The following is an 18,582-nucleotide window of genomic DNA, read 5'->3' as shown; positions in this document are numbered from 1 at the left end:
AGGTCTCATGTGAGACCGTCTCAAGGATCTTAATCTGTGAGACGGGTCAACCCTATCCATATTCACAATAAAAAGTAATACTTTTTCATGGATGACCCAAATAAGAGATATGTTTCACAAATACGATCCGTGAGACCGTCTCACACAAGTTTTTGCCATATAATAAATGTAATGAACATAAGATATAGAACAAAATGAACTGAAACAATTTTTTTTAATTCAAACACTACGTATAAAGCATAATAAATTAAAAATCAACCAAATTATGGATTTTATCAATGTATAAATCATAATCTACAAAAGCAAGGTATACTAAAGAAAAATAAGTATCAATTTAAAATCATTATGACTAACTCATAAAAACAATATTAAAACAAATTCAATATCTCAAATTTGTCCGTAAATTTTATATAGATATTTCAGCAATGCACATGCAATTAATACAAACAATGCATAGTTTTTGGGCAATGTAGTAAAATCACAATGCAAAAACTTTGCTCATCATTTATACTTTTATAGGTATATAGATATAGATTTATAGGTATATCGATACATTACAATAAGGCTCTACAGTCAATTAATTATTAGTAATGAAGATACATTTATGTCCTATGATTTTTATCTTTACATTACAATAATAATAAGTTTTATTTTGTTCAAATTTGCACGGATGGTATTTTTGACAATGCACAATCGAAAAACAATGTCAATTATACACACTTTTATAGGTATATAGATTCTATTAAAAATAAAAATACTATGATGCTCATGTGTTTAATGAGTTCAAAAAAATAATTGCATAAATTAAATAAATAATCAATAAATTACAAATTCAATATCTCAAATTTGTCCTTAAATTTTACATAGATTTTCCACCAATACCCATGCAATTAATACAAATAATGCATAGTTTTTGGGCAATGTAGTAAAATCACAATCTTAAAACTTTGCCTATCATTTATACTTTTATAGTTATATAGATTTTTCAACACTCCCCATTGTGATGATGATCATAATGATTGTCTTCATTACGTGTTTTTATACTGACTCGTTAAAAACCTTACTAGGAAAAACCCATTGGGATAAAAACCATAGTAAGGGAAAAAAAGTTCCCCATCATGTTGACATGAACAATTCTTCACAAATTTCGTAGATTGCGCATCTCAATATTATATATGTGCTTTCTGAATATTTTCGTAAGAAGTGCCTTTGTGAAGAGATCTGATGAGTTTTCACTTGATTGAATGTGACGAACATCAATATAATTATTCTTCTCAAGCTCCTTGTTGAATGAGAAGAACTTAGGAGGAATATGTTTAGTTCTGTAGCTTTTTATGTATCCTTCTTTCATTTGAGCAACACGTGCAACATTATCTTCATATAGTATCACAGGCTTCTCGTTGAATGATAATCCACATGAGATTTGGATATGTTGGGTCATTGATTTTAACCACACATATTCACGGTTTGCTTCATGTAGTGCAATAATCTCGGCATGATTTGATGAAGTTTTTACGAGTGTTTGTTTCTGTGAATGCCAAGAAATTGCAGTGCATCCACGAGTAAATACATATCCAGTTTGGGAACGTGCCTTGTGTGGATCAGATAAGTATCGAACATCGGCATAATCAATTATATTTGGATTAACATCTTTTGAATATAAAAGTCTCAAGTCTGTTGTTCCTCGTAGATAACGGAATATATGTTTAATTCCGTTCTAGTGTCTCTTTGTTGGATATGTGCTAAATATTGCCAATAAATTTACGGCAAAAGATATATCAAGCATTGTACAATTTGTAAGATATATAAGAGCGCTGATAGCACTTATATATGATACTTCTGAACCAAGAATAGCTTCATCATCTTCACATGGACGAAATGGATTATTTTCTATGTTTAATGATCTAACAACTATTGAAGTACTTACAGAATTTGATTTATCCATATTAAAACGTTTAAGGATCTTTTCTGTATAATTTGTCTGGTGAACAAATATTCCACATTCTTTTTGTTCAATTTGTAAACCCAGACAATATTTTATTTTTCCAAGATCCTGCATTTCAAATTCTTCCTTCAAGTATGACACAACTTCTTGAATTTCCTTATTTGTTCCAATAATGTTTAAATATTCAACATATACAGCAATAATTATGCATCCAGATGTTGTTTTCTTAATGAAAACACAAGGGAATATTGAATTATTTACATATTCCTTTTTCATCAAGTGATCACTTAGTCGATTATCCCACATTCGGCCGGATTGCTTTAACTCATATAATGATCTTTGTAATTTCACAGAATAACATTCTCTGGGTTTTGAACTTTGTGCTTCAGGCATTTTAAATCCTTCAGGGATTTTCATATATATATTAATATCAAGTGATCCATATAAGTAAGCTGTAACAACATCCATAAGACGCATTTCTAAATTTTCAGATAGCGCTAAGCTAATCAAATACCGAAACGTAATTGCATCCATCACAGGAGAATACGTTTCTTAATAATCAATTCCAGAACTTTGAGAAAAACCTTGTGCAACAAGTCGATCTTTATATCTTACTATTTCATTTTTCTCATTTCGCTTTCGAATAAAAACCCATTTGTATCCAACAGGTTTTACACCTTTAGGTGTAAGGATTATAGGTCCAAAAACATTACGTTTATTTAGCGAATTTAATTCGACTTGGATGACATCTTTCCATTTTATACAATCCTGCCAATTTTTACATTCACCAAAAGATTTTGGTTCATGATCTTCATTATCATTTATGATGCAGCTTGCCACATTATAAGAAAATATATCATCAATTCTCTATTTTGTGATCATCGTGTTTCTCTGTGAATTTTCTTTTTCGAGAATTTTTATCCTTGGAACCGACTGTCCTTCCACGCTTCAGGCGTTTAATTACATCATGAGTATCTTCAATTTGTTTCTTCGGAATTTCAATTCGAGCAGGGACATTTGCAGCATGTATATATGATTTAGTTACCCCTTGTGTGTCTGCAAATGCATCTGGTATTTGATTTGTTATTATTTGCAAGTGCACAATTTGTTGTACATCTTTTTCACATTGTTTTGTTATTGGATCCAGATGTAACAATGATGATACATACCATGTAATTTTCTTTTCGGTATGTTTCTGTTCTCCCCCTAACATTAAGAAGATTTCCTCATTAAAATGACAATCAGCAAAACGTGTTGTGAACACGTCACATGTCTGAGGTTCAAGATATCAAATGATTGATGGACTATCATAACCAATATAAATTTCAATCTTTCTTTGAGGTCCCATTTTTTTCGTTGTGGTGGTGCAATATGAACATACATCATACATCCAAAAAATTTCAGATGAGAAATGTCTGGTTTTTTACCAAATACAAGCTGCAATGGGGAGTATTTATGATATGCACTTGGTCTGATGCGAATTAATGCAGCAACATGTAAAATTGCATGTCCGCATATAGAAATAGGGAGCTTTGTTTTCATAATCATTGGTCTAGCAATCATTTGCAGATATTTAATCAATGATTTAGCCAATCCATTCTGTGTATGTACATGAGCAACATGATGCTCAACAATGATTCTCATAGACATACAATAATCATTGAAAGTCTGGGAAGTAAATTCACCAGCATAATCAAGTCTAATTTTCTTGATTGTATAATCGAGAAATTGATTCCTCAATTTTATTATTTGAGCAAGTAATCTTGCAAATACAACATTTTGAGTTGACAATAAGCATACATGTGACAATCTGCTGGATGCATCAATCAATACCATAAAGTATCTGAATGGTCCATATGGTGGATGGATTGGTCCACAAATATCACCCTGAATACGTTCAAGAAACATTTGTAATTCAGTTTGGATTTTGGCTGGTGATGGTCTTATAATAAGTTTTTCAAGAGAACATGCTTTACATTGAAACTTATTATTCTGAAAGATCTTCTGGTCCATGTGTATTTTCTATAATTCTTCGCTTCATTGTGAACCAATTGGTTAATATTGAAGAATTATCAACTACCATGTTTGATTCAATGAGACTTATATGTGTATAATGCAATCCAGTAGGGAGCATTAGTAGTTTTTCAATCACATATTTCTTTCCTGATTTATATGTGGTAAGACACATATATTTCTCATTCCCTTCATTCATTGTTTGAGTATCATATCTATGGGAGTATATATCATTAAAACAACAAATTTTTTTCGATTGTGATGAATACAAAACATCATTGATAAAAAAATTTGTACCATTAGGTAACAAAAATTGTGCTTTACCACAACATTTAATCAAGTCTACATGACTTGATATTGTATTCACCATTGTTTTTTTTGGTTTTAGTTCCAAGAAATATCTTTTATCTCGAAGAATAATGTGCGTTGTACCACTATCAGGTATGCAAACTTCCATGGGATTAGTTCATTGTTTAGCTTTGTTCATGGCATTGTCCATATTCGAACTTCAAAAATATGCAATGAAAAAAAATTACTGACAATACATATGTAAATATAACACATATTATAATTGTACAATAAAAAATTATTATATGAATACATTAAAAATAAATTAGTGTACATTTATATTCTACAAATATTGTTCATTTTCAGAGAAATCATTGAGAAAATATGCAGAATCAATATTTTTCATTTCTATCCCACCAACATATTGATCATTTCCAGAGAAATCATTCAGAAAATCAGCAGAATCAAAATGATTTGAATCACTCAAACGGTCACTGCGTTCATTGAAGTTGGTCTCTTTTTCTTTCCCCTTTATCGATTCTTTAATTTATAGAGCTTGCAAAGGTGCTCAGGGGCTCGACAAATACGATACCAATGTCCTGGAGTGCCGCATCTGAAACAAGAACTTTAAAATCTTTTCGAGTGATTTTTATTAACACTCATGTTCTCATTATGCCTTTTATGTGGGTGGTCGTGACGCCCTTTTGAGATGAGTTATAAAAATAACTATCTCTATTGTTTTCAAAACCTCGGCCTCGACCACGACCAATTCCACGTCCACGTCCACGTCCACGACCTTGACCTCAACCTCGACCAAAATCTTGTCTTTGAATTTTATTTTGGTTTCGAGGTTTAAATTCATTTTTACTTACAGCATTTACTTCTGGAAATGTTGTTGATCCAATGGGTCGGGACTGATGATTTCTCATTAGCAGCTCGTTGTTCTTTTCCGCCACAAGAAGACATACGATGAGTTCAGAATATCTCGCAAATCCACGCACTCTATATTGTTGTTGTAGAGTTATATTTGATGTGTAAAACGTGGAAAATGTTTTTTCAAGCATTTCCGATTTTGTAGTCTCATGTCCACAAAATTTTAGCTGCGAGATTATTCGATACATCGCTGAATTGTAATCACTGACTTTCTTAAAATCTTGGAATCTTAACATATTACATTCATCACGGACGGTCGGAAGTATAAGTTCTTTTATATGTTCAAATCTTTCTTTTAATCCTTTCCACAGAGCCATGAGATCTTTTTCGATGAGATATTCACATTTTAAATATTCATCAAGATGTCGACGCAAAAATATTATAGCTTTTGCTTTTTCTTGTGATGAAGATATGCCATATTCTTTAATGGTCTCGCTTAGACCCAATAACTCAAGATACATTTCTACATCTAGGGTCCATGACATATAATTTTTTTCCCCGTGATGTCGAGCGCAACAAATTCGAGCTTTGTCAAATTTGACATTGTGGTACTAAAAAAATTACGATGCATTTTATTAGTTAATGAATATTGCAATACAAAGTAATAGATAAACAACAAGTACAAGCATTCGTAAAAATAAAGAAAACACACGAGGATGATATTCTCCAATAAATACAAGACTCGTGAGTATAATAACTAAAATAATTAAAAATAACCTTGAGAAAGTCATCTTCTTTTTTCTTCGAAAATTTGATGAAGAATAATTTTTAGAGAAGGATAGAAAGTTGGAGTGATTGAATGTGTTTGTGAGATTATATTTATAGAGCAAAAATTAGCAGTTTTTTTTTTACCGTTGGTGCACAAAAAAAATAAATGTATGTATTTGTATAATTTTATGGTAATAATATGGTGTATATAAAATTAGTCATGTTTAAATAATTATGTATATCATATCATATTATTATAATAAGGTGTCATAAGTTATTTTGTTTAAAAAATCTTATAGACTTTTATACTTGTCGTATCCCTTACCGGGAGTGTGGGATGTCGTCTTAACATCCTCCCATGATTTATAACAAGTTTTTGAAAAAATTATTTTTATTATTTCTAATCTTTATTATATAATAACATTATATTATATATTAAATATATACACAATAAATAAATAACAGTAAAATAAATATTATTACTTTTGTTACTTTTTTCTTCTGTTTTGGAGCTTGAAAAAATATGGAGGACTTTTAGAGCTTCATGCTGATAACGTGTTATGAAAATGTGAAAATTTATGGTAAAAAGTAAAAATCTTAAACTCTCAAAATTATCAAACTACACACTTTATAATATTTTTTTCTCTCAACTCAACTGTGATTTTCTTCACAAATGAGAGATCTATTTATAGAATTTCTTTACAAATAATCCAAAAATAAATTCATCATCATATAGATCATCACACACTAATTTTCAATATTTAAAACTCTTATTTTCAACATTCAAATATTCAACATTCAAATATTCAATACACACATTTTAAATATTATTTTTCAACAAAAACAAACTTTTTAGAATTGTACAAGAAAGCCTTAATATCACTTGTTTTTTCGGTTATGTCTTGTATTGAATATTTCTTTTTTTCTTAACAGGTTTACTGTAAGAGGGTCGGATCAATTCTGTTTATTTTCATAATAATAATTAATATTTTTTTAAACGTGATCCAAATATGAGACCGTCTCACAAAATTTACTAATGAGATCCTCTCACAAAAAATTTTGTGTTTTTCTTTTTAGGAAAATGTTGTTGATGATTTAATTTTTTTTTGAATAATTAAATCATGTTTTCTTTTCATTTACTTCGAAGTAACCTCGAATTTGTTGGATTATATATATAAATAAATTCAGTTTGGATTGTATGTGTTAATGAGCATTTCATGTGTGTGAATGAATATTGGGGAATGATAAGTTTGTCCCGCATACAAAAATCAAGGTAGTATAAAAAAGTTTATATTGTATTATACTTTATGAAATTGTAAGAATGATTGGTCAAGAGGTCATCTCTCACGCAAGCCGGCGCAGAGGGCTAAAATTAAGGCAAAACTAACGATTTACAAAATGAGAAAACAAGTGGTGGGATAAATACTTTTGTTGATGATAGCACAAAATTTTGTTATGTATATCTAGCATGAAAATTAAGGTGCTAAGAAGTGATCGTGGAGGTGAATATGAATCATCATTTGCTGATTTTTATGCTCAACATGGTATCAAACATGAAAGAATTGTACCTTATTTTCCTCAGTAAAATGACATTGTAGAGAGATAGAATCGCACCTTGAAAGAAATAATTGATACATTTTTTATTACGTTTTGGTTTACCATAGAACGTGTGGGGGGAAGCTGTTCTAACAGCAAATTACCTTTTAAATAAGGTGTCTCAAAAGTAACAAGATAAAAATCCATACGAGTTATGGAAATGAAGAATTACTTCCTACCAATATTTGCGAGTGTGAGGGTGTCTTGCCAAGGTAGTAATCCCCACTCCGAAGAAAGTAAAGATAGGACCAAAGATTGTTGATTGTATTTTCATTGGATATGTTAAAAATAATAGCGCTTGTCACTTTCTTGTACATGAATCTCGAATATCTGACATTCACAAGAATACGATAATGGAATCTAAAAATGCTTTATTCTTTTAACATATGTTGCCATACAAATCTAAGGAAGAACCTAGTTCTTCCAAAAGATCATCTGAGACAATTGAAAAGAGACAAGAGATCAACCATGAGGTTGAACCTAGACAGAGTAAGAAAGCTAGGACTGAGAAATCTTTTGGTTCGAATTTTCATCACCTTCATGATAGAGATTGAACCTCAAAGCTTCAAGGAAGAAACGAATTCATCTGAGGGGCCTGATTGGAAAGAGGCTATAAATTCTGAAATAGAATCTAAGGAAAAACCTAGTTCTTCCAAAAGATCATATGAGACACTTGAAAAAGGACAAGAGGTCAACCATGAGGTTGAACCTAGACAGAGTAAGAAAGTTAGGACAGAGAAATCTTTTGGTTCAAATTTTCATCACCTTCATGATAGAGATTGAACCTCAAAGATTCAAGGAAGAAACGAATTCATCTGAGAGGCCTAATTGGAAATAGGCTATCAATTCTGAAATAGAATCTATTTACAAAACCATACATGAGAATTAGTGGATTTTCTTCCGGAAAGCAAACCACTAGGCTGTAAATGGATTATCAAACTGAAAATGAAATCAAATGGAATCATAGATAAGTATAAAGTCAGATTAGTAATCAATGGTTGCCATAAACATGAAGGGCTTGATTACTTTAACACTTATTCTTCTGTAACGATAATAACATCTACTCGTGTGATACTTGCAATTGTCACCTTGTGGAATCTTGAAGTACGTCAAATAGATGTAAAGACAGCTTTTCTACATGGAGATTTAGAAGATGAATTTTACATAGAACAACCTGAGGGATTTTCTGCAACTAGGCAAGAAAATAAGGTTTGCAATCTGGTGAAGTCTCTATGTGGCTTAAAACAAGCACGAAAGCAATGACACAAAAAATTTGATAAAGTCGTGATAGAAAGTGGATGTAAATCCAGTGAATGCGACAAATGTGTATACGTAAAGTACAATGGAAATCGTTATGTCATTTTATGTCTTTACATAGATGACATACTTGTCATTGGTAGCAACGATAAGATGAATAAATCCACAAAGAAGTTGTTAAACTCAAGATTCGACACAAAAGGTTTGGGCTTAGCCGATGTGATTCTTGGAATTAAAATTTATAGAACATCATAAGGGTTAGTTCTAAGTCAATCACATTATATGAACAAAATCCTTAAAAAATTCAATAAAGATGACTCTGCATTGCTAGAACCCCGATAGATACCAGTCAGCATCTATCAAAAAATCGAAGTAAGAGTATGTCTCGATTAGAATACTCTCGAGTTATTGGAATTTTGATGTACTTAATGAGTTGTACAATACCAGATATAGCCTATGCAGTAAGAAAATTGAGTAGATTCGCGAGTAATCCAGGATTTGAACACTGGAAAGCAATTATCAGATTGCTAAGATACTTAAGGTACACTCGCATGGACTCTATTATACCAGATATCCTACTGTTATTGAAAGATATAGTGATGCAAACTGGATATCTGATATGAAATACTCAAAATCCACAAGTTGATTTGTATTCATTTTAAGAGGTGCATCAATTGTGTGGAAATCTTCTAAACAAACTGTAATAGCCAGATCTCTGATGGAATCTGAGTTTATAGCTCTCGACAAATATGTTGAAGAGGTTGAATGACTGCGTCAGTTCTTAAAAGATGTTCCAGGATGGGAAAAACATGTGCCGACTATATGTATACATTGTGATAGTCAATCTGTGATTGGAATGACACAAAACAATATGTATAATAGTAAGTCTAGGCTTATACGTCGTAGACACAATACAATTAGACAATTACTCTCAACTGGAGTTATCTCTCTTGACTACATAAAGTCAAAGGATAACGTAGCAGATCCGTTAATCAAAGGATTGAACAGAAAGTTAGTTGCGAAATCGTCAAAAGGAATGTGGCTTAAGCCTTTAAAATAAATTTGTGTGAACAAAAACCCAACCTACGCTGACTGGAGATCCCAAGAACTAGGTTCAATATCACAACCTAATTGCACTAATTTGGAAAATCACTGTGTGGGGTTATACCTAGTCCATTTATATAATGAAACAGTGAATGTTGAGGATAATCTTACTGATTTTAATGATTATGATGAGAAGTAATATAGAATCACCTATGTGAGATAGAAGTGGGGTCGTTTTGAAGGAATTTTTGGGCTCAATTCTAGACCCTCTTACAGAACCAAGAATGTGTTCACGGTCAAAACGAACACAATCATGATAACTTAATAGTATCATGGAGAGTCTTTTGTGAAGTATATCCTAATTTACACAAACGACTGTATAGTTGAAATGTCCATTATTTTTTAACTTAAAAATCCTACTATTTTTTTAAAAAAAAATCGAAACTTTTAATTAAAAATAACACATTTCAAAATCCTAAATGCATAAAAATTCCATAAATCGTCAACCACCAAAATTATACGACAACATTTAAAAATAATCCAACATTGAACTTCAAAATAAAACATAAATCTCTAATAGAAAATCCTCAAAATAATTTCGTAAAACTTTAAATACTAAGAAAGTGCGGAAATAAATGTCCATGGAGAGTGTACTGCCGGACTATATCCACTCAAACGTCAGCGACTTCCCCAATATCATCATCACCTGAAGCCATTCAAATCTATTGAGTCTAATGACTTAGCACGCTCTAACCATATATATCAATAATACATATACATGCACATTCAATAAAAAGCATATTTTTATTTAAAATAAATAGCATAGATTTGTAAGCATAAATAAATCGTAAAGCTTTCCATCATCATATATCATTTTTGGGTGAAGTTTGATCCTTGAATGTGACTAGCTGTAATCGTTTCATAATGTGGTCGATTGATTAGTATTAGCTCACCATTGTACATAGGGACGGACGCTGAGCCTCGTCAAAAGTGGAAATACGATCGTCGGGCACCCTCTGGAGCATTCTCCCTCACGATATCCCCAATCATATCATATTATGTTTGTCATAGTCAATTAACATCCTTAAAAATATATTCTTTCCTTTTTATTCATAAAATATCGTGTCCTTCAAAATTCGTAAAATAGCATTTTTCCTGGAAAAATCTTACAACTTTACCATATATCATAAAATTCCATACTTTCTTCATAAACGTTTTAAAATATCTTTTAGCATGTATTATAATTTTTTAGGACAGTGCCAGACCTTTCGTACTACCCGGGACATAAAATGACCATTTTACCCTTGGACTCTAAAATTCCCGATTTTAACTTTTTCTTACTTTTATTGACTCAAGGCTATCTCAATTCATTATATAAGCTTAAATTTGACTTCTAACATTTTTCTTAGACGTAACCCGAGCCGTTCGATTTATGGACTTACCAACTAAACCGTGAAGCGTTGTAATCTGAATAAGTTCCAAACTTCATATTTTAGTTCCAAATTTTAAAAGCTTTTCATGCGTAAACTACCCCGTGAGCCACGAACAGCCCCCGTGAACCACGGTTTGAGCCCCTTTTCTTCCTAGCCCATGTTCGAACCCTTTTACCCAAACTCAAGCCATTCAGCATATTCCATCGAAACACCCTCGAGCCTTCTTGGACCAACCCTTGACCAGACCTTCCTAGACCACCCTGAACCATCACGGACTTGCGCACCTAGCCCCTAGCCCCAAGACAAGCCGTGCGCGCCTCTCTCTTAACTCTCCAACATCGCGGCCTTCACCAACTCAAGCCACCTTGGGCCATGGCTGCACCAGACCAAGCCTAGACTTGAGCCATCCTCGCTAGACCCTACTGGACCAGCCTAGCCACCCAACCAGCCGTGCACCCAACCCTTGCAACCAGCCGCAAACCCTAGCCCTAGTTTAGGCCTGTGGTTGCCCTCTTCTTCGAACCATGAGGAGTCCTGTCACCTTATGATTCTTCCTAGACTCTAACCCGAGCCACGCACAGACCCTGCCCAAGCCCTGGCCGAGCCTTCGTGCGGTTCCTCCCTAGCCGACCCAACCACAAGGAAAGCTCATGAAGAGACCCTACGTTCATCTAGCTAACCATGCACAGCCCTAACGCTACTATCCAGTCATCGTCTCGTGCCTAAACGACACTTTCCCAGCCCTTTAACGTTTTATATTGGCAGAGTACTCATTAGAAATCATAACACGACTCATATACACATAGGATCATCAAAACTTTAAAAAAATTTGCCAAAATGTTAAGAGTTTTGTGCTCAAATCTTTTTCATGCTAAAACACACAAATCGTGCATAATATGATTTGAATGGTGCAAAAGAAAGATTAGTAGCGTGCATTTGCGTTAAAAACGCTCTAATATTCGATCGTTGGCGTGAGTTGTGAAGAGGGACGAATGGACGACGAAATCTCCTTGAATTTTCCTCTCCAATTTTTCAAAAATGTGTGTGTTGTATGTGCAAGTTTCGGCTGCTATGGAGTCTCAAGAGCCTTAGGTTTCTTTTTATCATTTTCGAAAATTATTTGTTAATGGGTTAGGGTTTTGGGCTTTTTAGCTTAAGATTAATTAGGTCTACTAATCTTAGGTAAATTAGGCTCATTAATACCTATTTAGTTGTAAAATAAAAGTTTACAAAAATTTGTTTTCGAACACAATATTTTTTGGGCCTTTAAAAGTCCTTCGTTTGGCTAAAATCAGCTTTCCAAATAAAATCGAGCCCGTCTCGTAAGAATAGAAGTGTAAGAATGATAGGTCAAGATGCTATCTCGCGCAAACCGGCGTAAGAGAGTGTAAATCATGGGCTCGATTTGAACTAGAAAAGGCTTGACTTGTGTGTAAGCGTACGAGCTCGACTTGGGTGCATCGAATATCGGACCGATCAAGGCAAAAATCGCTTAGTTAGGCTATGCCACCTTTCACAATTTTCTTCCCTTGGAAGAGACCTTCCACATGCCCTGTGAGACCTTTCACATGCCTAGTTTTAGGTGCTCCATCTAACTGGCTGTTGGTGCTTCGGTTGTCTATTGATGTCAACCTTTGACCTTTCGTATGGATGCTATCAGCGTGTATAAATAGAGGATGTGCCAAGGCTAGAAGGTACACCAGAAAACACGTTTCTTTCTCCCTCGTTCCTGCATTCGGCCTCCTGCTTGCATACTGCTTGCGTTCATGCGTGATCCACTGATAAAGTTCAGGTACTATTTCGTTCGCCGGTGTGGTGATTTGTGCAACATCACTGCAAGTTTGCCTATTATATCTCAGGAAAAATTTGTCCGGTAAAATGCTCGAAGCACATACCGGAGGAGATGAATATGTTTTAAGGAAATTGTACCAGCTACAGGCCTCGATTTGGTTTTGTTTTTGTCCGGTAAAATGCTCGAAGCACATACCGGAGGAGATGAATATGTTTTAAGGAAATTGTACCAGCTACAGGCCTCGATTTGGTTTTGTTCTTACATACACGATACTTATACTTTCAACAGTATACTTATTCTGATTTATGCTTATATTTACAAGTCTGCTTCTACAATTCTGTTATTAACAATTTTGATAACAGAATTATACTATAGAGAACCTTGAAGTGGTAGACAATGTCTTGTTTTTACAAGTAGTGTCGAATGATTGTCACTATTATCTTGTGCCTTTAAGAATGAATCTTGAATTTTTGTAGTCTTTTTCACGTAATCTACATATTGATCACGAAAGGCCCTTGAATTATGTTGAAAAAACCTTGAAGTTGCCAACAGTGCGCTATTGCTTTTAAAATAAAGCGTTGAATAATTGTAACTCTTATCTCATGTTTAAAGAATGAATCTTGAATTATTAGTCTGTTTTGCGTGGTTGACATCTCGAGTTCTACGATCTCAATACACGATATACTTGAGCACATAGTCTACGTACTACACATATAAAACAGTTGAAATTGAATTTAAAAAATATTAAAACTATACTTATATTTTACATTTCTAATCACATATTCGATTCATATGTGAATCAAGTTACCTAAAACTAGGAATGTAAATGAACCAAACGGTTTGCGAGCTATTCGAAGCTCGGCTCGATAATAAGCTCGTTTAAGTTTGTTAATCATATCAAATCAAGCTCAAGCTCGATTTTGAGCTTGAAAATTTAATCAAACCAAGCTCAAGCCTAAGAATATATTCGACTCGTGAGCTCGCAAACATGTTTGATAATAGGCTCGCGAGCTCGAGCTCGGCTCGTTTAGGTGGCTCGCAAACATGATTTTGGAATGTTCAATAATATACTTATTTATGTTTTTTTTTGCTTTTATTTGTGTCGTTTTGGTTATTTATGAATGAATTTACATTTTTATGTATGATTTAAAATTAGTTTATAGATATATTTAATTTTTAACAAGCTCGATTCAAACTCAAACTCGAGTTCAATTCTATACTTATCGAGCTCAAAAACGAGACGAGCTCAAGTCAGGCTTGTTAAACATGTTAAACGGGCTATTAATGAATAAAGCTCGAGCCTGGCTTGATTAACATGCTAAACGAGTTTTTAACGAGCCGAGCTCGAGCCTGGCTTGATTAACATTCTAAACGAGATTTTAACGAGCCGAGCTCGAGCTTTTAACGAGCTCAGTAATTTCAATACAAACCAAGCTCGAGCCTGATAATAGAAGCTCGAATCGAGCTCGAGCCTCAAACAGTTTTAAACAAACCAAGCTCAAGCCTGATACTGTTTAGTTTGGTTTGGATCATTTACCTCCCTACCTAAAACTGTCCTCTAGTTTATTAAAAACTCAATCTTCAAAACAAGTGATCTATTAAATAATTAAATATAACTCAACCGAATATATTATGGCACAACAAAACTCATGCTTAGCTTATACACACTCGAGGTGATAGAACTCGGTATCAATTTCAGATTTCTATGCGTGAGATGATCGTTCAAGTAATGTAGATTTCTGCTAATCAAGAAAGCTGCATACACGTCAAAGGAGCACAAAAAATAAAAGTATTTGCCAACACAGTCGCACATACTTGGACCATCCACCAAAAATCTCAAATTCAGAATTTCTCCAAATTGTGAAATTGGGGCTGGTACAGTTCCAATTCAAGAAATCATGAACAAAGAAGACGCAACATCCAAAAACGTATACATAAACGAGCCAATATCATTTAACTATCATCAGCAGACTTGGGGTCATCTCTTGCCTTCAATGGAGCTGAGGGCGATGGAGAGCCTTCTTGACCCATTTCATTCCTAAGGTCATTGATACTCTGCTCAAGTTCATCGATCCGGTTCCCCATTTCATCAAGTGCAATGTGGTCAAGGGTTGAAATCTCAATAAATAACATGTTAAAAAGTTCAGATTAGATTTTCATGGAAGATTCACAATATATGGGTAATGCTATTGTGCAACTGGGTTTCTCAATCCGCTACACTGAGTGAATTCTTGGGTGATATGTTTTTGAAAAAACTTATAAGCATGCTTGAATATTGTGGTGAAATTAAATATCAAGAGCTAACATTGGTATAAGTGTGTGCAAGGATCAATATCATGTCCTTATATGGTATTTGAAGGATATTTTTCGAAATGATGGATTCAGACATTGTCTGAAACCTAGTTTGCTGCAAAGAGAGAATAAATATTAGCAATGCTATTGGGTGTAAAAGAAAATGAAGCACAATAAAGATTGATATTAATTACTAACCATTTGCTGAAGTAGGTTTTGCACCTAAGCATAAAAAGATAGATAAGTTAGTGTAAGGAGTATTAGCAATAAATCACTTCCAGAAAGTGAAAGAAATGTAACTGCCAGCACACCCCTCTTTCCATAACAAAGAAAAAGGATTACAGATAAATATAAAATAAGATAAAATAAATTAGAAAAATAAGTCCTTGGGAAAAAAGTTACAAATGCTGTCATATCAGAAGTGCTCTGTTTTGAGTTCTCTGCATCATGTCCATCCTGTCAGCAAAGAAGCGACAACGCATAAGTATTGCAAAGGAAGACGAATTATAACAAGGCACGACTTCTGGTCTTAACAGGTCGCAACAATGAAGAACAGATTGACAGATTGAATGCATAAACAAAAAACTGATGGATTATGACAAAGACAAACGATAGATTAATTTACTCAAAAATAGATCGATGTGCCCAATTAGAACAAACAACATAAATTACATGATCCTCACTTGTATAGTCCATATCAAATTAGGATGATAAAAAAGTACTCTCTCATAAATACCTCAATGTCAGTTCTCAACATTGACATATCATCTACATTCTAGCAGATAATCGCCCCATTCCTCATCAAATTTAGTAAAAATGAATATATCAACTTCACGGACACAACACCCCTCAGATATCATCACTTGGTCAAACTTGTCATGTCACCATACGAGGAATTAAAAGTTTATTGTAAACGAACATATCAAGTTCAAGAACACAATACCCGTTGGATGTCATCACATGGTCAAACTTGTCATGTCACTGATTAGGAACTTATTTAAATCAATACAAGGATTTACCAAGCTTACAAATATTTTCTCGTTTCCGCTGTAAAACCAAGAGCTAATTTATAAATTTCTTCATCAGCTTCCCCATTCAATAACATTTTTAACAATTATTAGTGGATAAATGGTAGGGAACTTAGACTTCGATTGAGGGACCTTAGAATTCGATTGAGGAATATCCACTAATAACTCATCAGCTTACTCTCATTAGATTAATCGATGAAGTTCTAACTCCTAAACATGATAAAAAAAATTGATTCAATCTCGTCAATAGTTGCTTCTCTCCAAAAGGGGACATCAAATGATATTCACTTCGTCATAAAAGGGTTCATCATCAAAAATTGGTAGGTTGCAATAATATCAAATTGGTAAGTTCCACTGATGCAATAGATGGATTTTCTCAAACATAGATCAATATGCTCATTTGAAGCAAGTGATAAAATGATTCATGTTTCTTATCTCACAATAACACTTATATAGTCACAACAATAATACGTTAAAATGTTTTGAATGTCAAAAAAGTCTGCTTTAACTATGTTAGGCAGCTTGTTGATGTATGATTCAGTCTAAGTGAAATGTTTAAATAACATTTCTTCATTTTTCAAATATAAGCTAATTGATAGTACACACACAATTCCAGCCCTTACTAATCAATAATTGCTTTCAAAATTCAACAAAACACAGTAAAATATCCCATATCACGTAACCCAACACGACAACATTTTCCATTTTAAAAAATTAACCATTTATTTGTATCCGCACAGGATTGGAAAGAAATTACTCAAACGAGGTTGAGATTCAAAATCTAAAATATGCAATATAAGCAAAAAGCGACACGAATCTCTGAAATCAGCTATCAAACGATTCGAGAACAAGTTTAAGAGCTTCAAAATTGGGAAATTAAACTGAAAAAAAAAACAAGTAATTTACCATTTCTTCGTATCCGTACTGGGATTGGGTGGAGAAAATTTGCAGCAAAAATTTGTAAGATTTTGAAATGGATGCTGAATTTAAACATGAAAGGCGGATGTTGGTTGGGCCTGATGGAGCTCGAAGAATGGGTTTCCATAACCCAAACTTTTGGACGGTCTCTAAGGGTCCAACAGGGTGGAGAAGTGTATCGGTCGGCCCATTATATGATTTTTTATTTTTTATTTACTTTTTTTTTAGAGGGAGATAAATCGGGTGTCCAAGATTCGATCAACTAGTTTTTTTCTTTTTTTTTTTAAGAATGAAGGATTTCATTAGGCATGAATAGGAGAGTGGACGAATCAAATCGAATATGATAAAAATTTGACGGCTCGTATTCAATTCGAATAAGTTTTAGTCGAGTTTGAGCTCGATTCGAAGTTCGAAAATTTTAAAACTTTTAGCTCGAATTCGATTCGAATTAAAGCCCGATTTCGAATTCAACTTGAAAGTTTCGAACATTTTTGCGAGTTAATCAAATATTACTCGAAAATAAATACTCAAAAAGCTCGAAATTTATTTATTTAATATATAATTATATTATATAATATAATATCGAGACTCGCAAACTATTGAATAAAATAATTAATGTTCGAGTCCTGCTCCAAAAAAGTTCTAACATTTTCTAGTTCATCTCAAATTCAATAAGATGGAATACGAATCAAATATTTTTTGAACAAACTCGAAAAACTCACAAACTGTTTCGGTTTATTTACAACATAAATCATATACAACTAATCTTGGCTCGTGCCTAAGAAAAATTCATATTCGACCACACTATTTATATGGTCGAACTAGAAATTTTATATGTTTTAAATCATTAAAATGTTACTATAATTTATATAGATTGAAATCAATAAATGGTTTGGTCGACCAATACTTGAGACACTATGACATGCATCTATTTCATCACCATCGATATCTGTCAACCTCGGAATGAAATGGTGGATTTATTACACTATATTGACTAATATATAAATGAATGACATAAGAACCGAATGAAATTATTTTTAATAATTAAATTGTTTTTTAATTAAAAATTCAAAATAATGATCACTCAATCAGTTCTTTAATATTACTACTATTATTACATATTTATGCATTATTATTGACATACTAATGAAATTTTTATTTTATTTATGATAAAAATTTGTGTGATACGGTCTCATGGGATGTATTATGTGAGACATATCTCTTATTTGGGTCATCCATGAAAAATATTATTGTTTCTTATTCTAAGATTATTATTTTTTATTGTGAATATCGATAAGGTTGATCCATCTCACAGATAAAAATTCGTGAGTCCAT

General features: G+C 33.0%; 1 protein-coding gene across 1 annotated transcript; it reads right to left on the bottom strand.

Annotated features, from left to right (window-relative positions):
- Positions 1–14,605: 14,605 nt before the first annotated feature.
- Positions 14,606–17,371, bottom strand: LOC140832960 (heat shock factor-binding protein-like). The gene is made up of 5 exons (XM_073197287.1): positions 17,236–17,371; positions 15,704–15,757; positions 15,500–15,523; positions 15,374–15,416; positions 14,606–15,102 (listed from the first exon to the last, which is right to left on the bottom strand). The coding sequence occupies exons 1-5, from the start codon at positions 17,236–17,238 to the stop codon at positions 14,963–14,965; spliced, it is 264 nt and encodes an 87-aa protein (XP_073053388.1). The 5' UTR covers positions 17,239–17,371; the 3' UTR covers positions 14,606–14,962.
- Between the last annotated feature and the right edge of the window lie 1,211 nt (positions 17,372–18,582).

The sequence above is a fragment of the Primulina eburnea genome, chromosome 5, assembly GCF_022965805.1.
Source record: "Primulina eburnea isolate SZY01 chromosome 5, ASM2296580v1, whole genome shotgun sequence".
Taxonomy (NCBI): domain Eukaryota; kingdom Viridiplantae; phylum Streptophyta; class Magnoliopsida; order Lamiales; family Gesneriaceae; genus Primulina; species Primulina eburnea.
This window is presented reverse-complemented; position numbering and strand designations above follow the sequence as displayed.

Coding starts and splice junctions, on each gene's coding strand:
- LOC140832960 (XM_073197287.1), bottom strand. Junction 15,417..15,499: donor AAAACCTACTTCAGCAAATG/GTTAGTAATTAA, acceptor CTCTCTTTGCAG/CAAACTAGGTTTCAGACAAT. Junction 15,103..15,373: donor TGAATCCATCATTTCGAAAA/ATATCCTTCAAA, acceptor ACCACATTGCAC/TTGATGAAATGGGGAACCGG.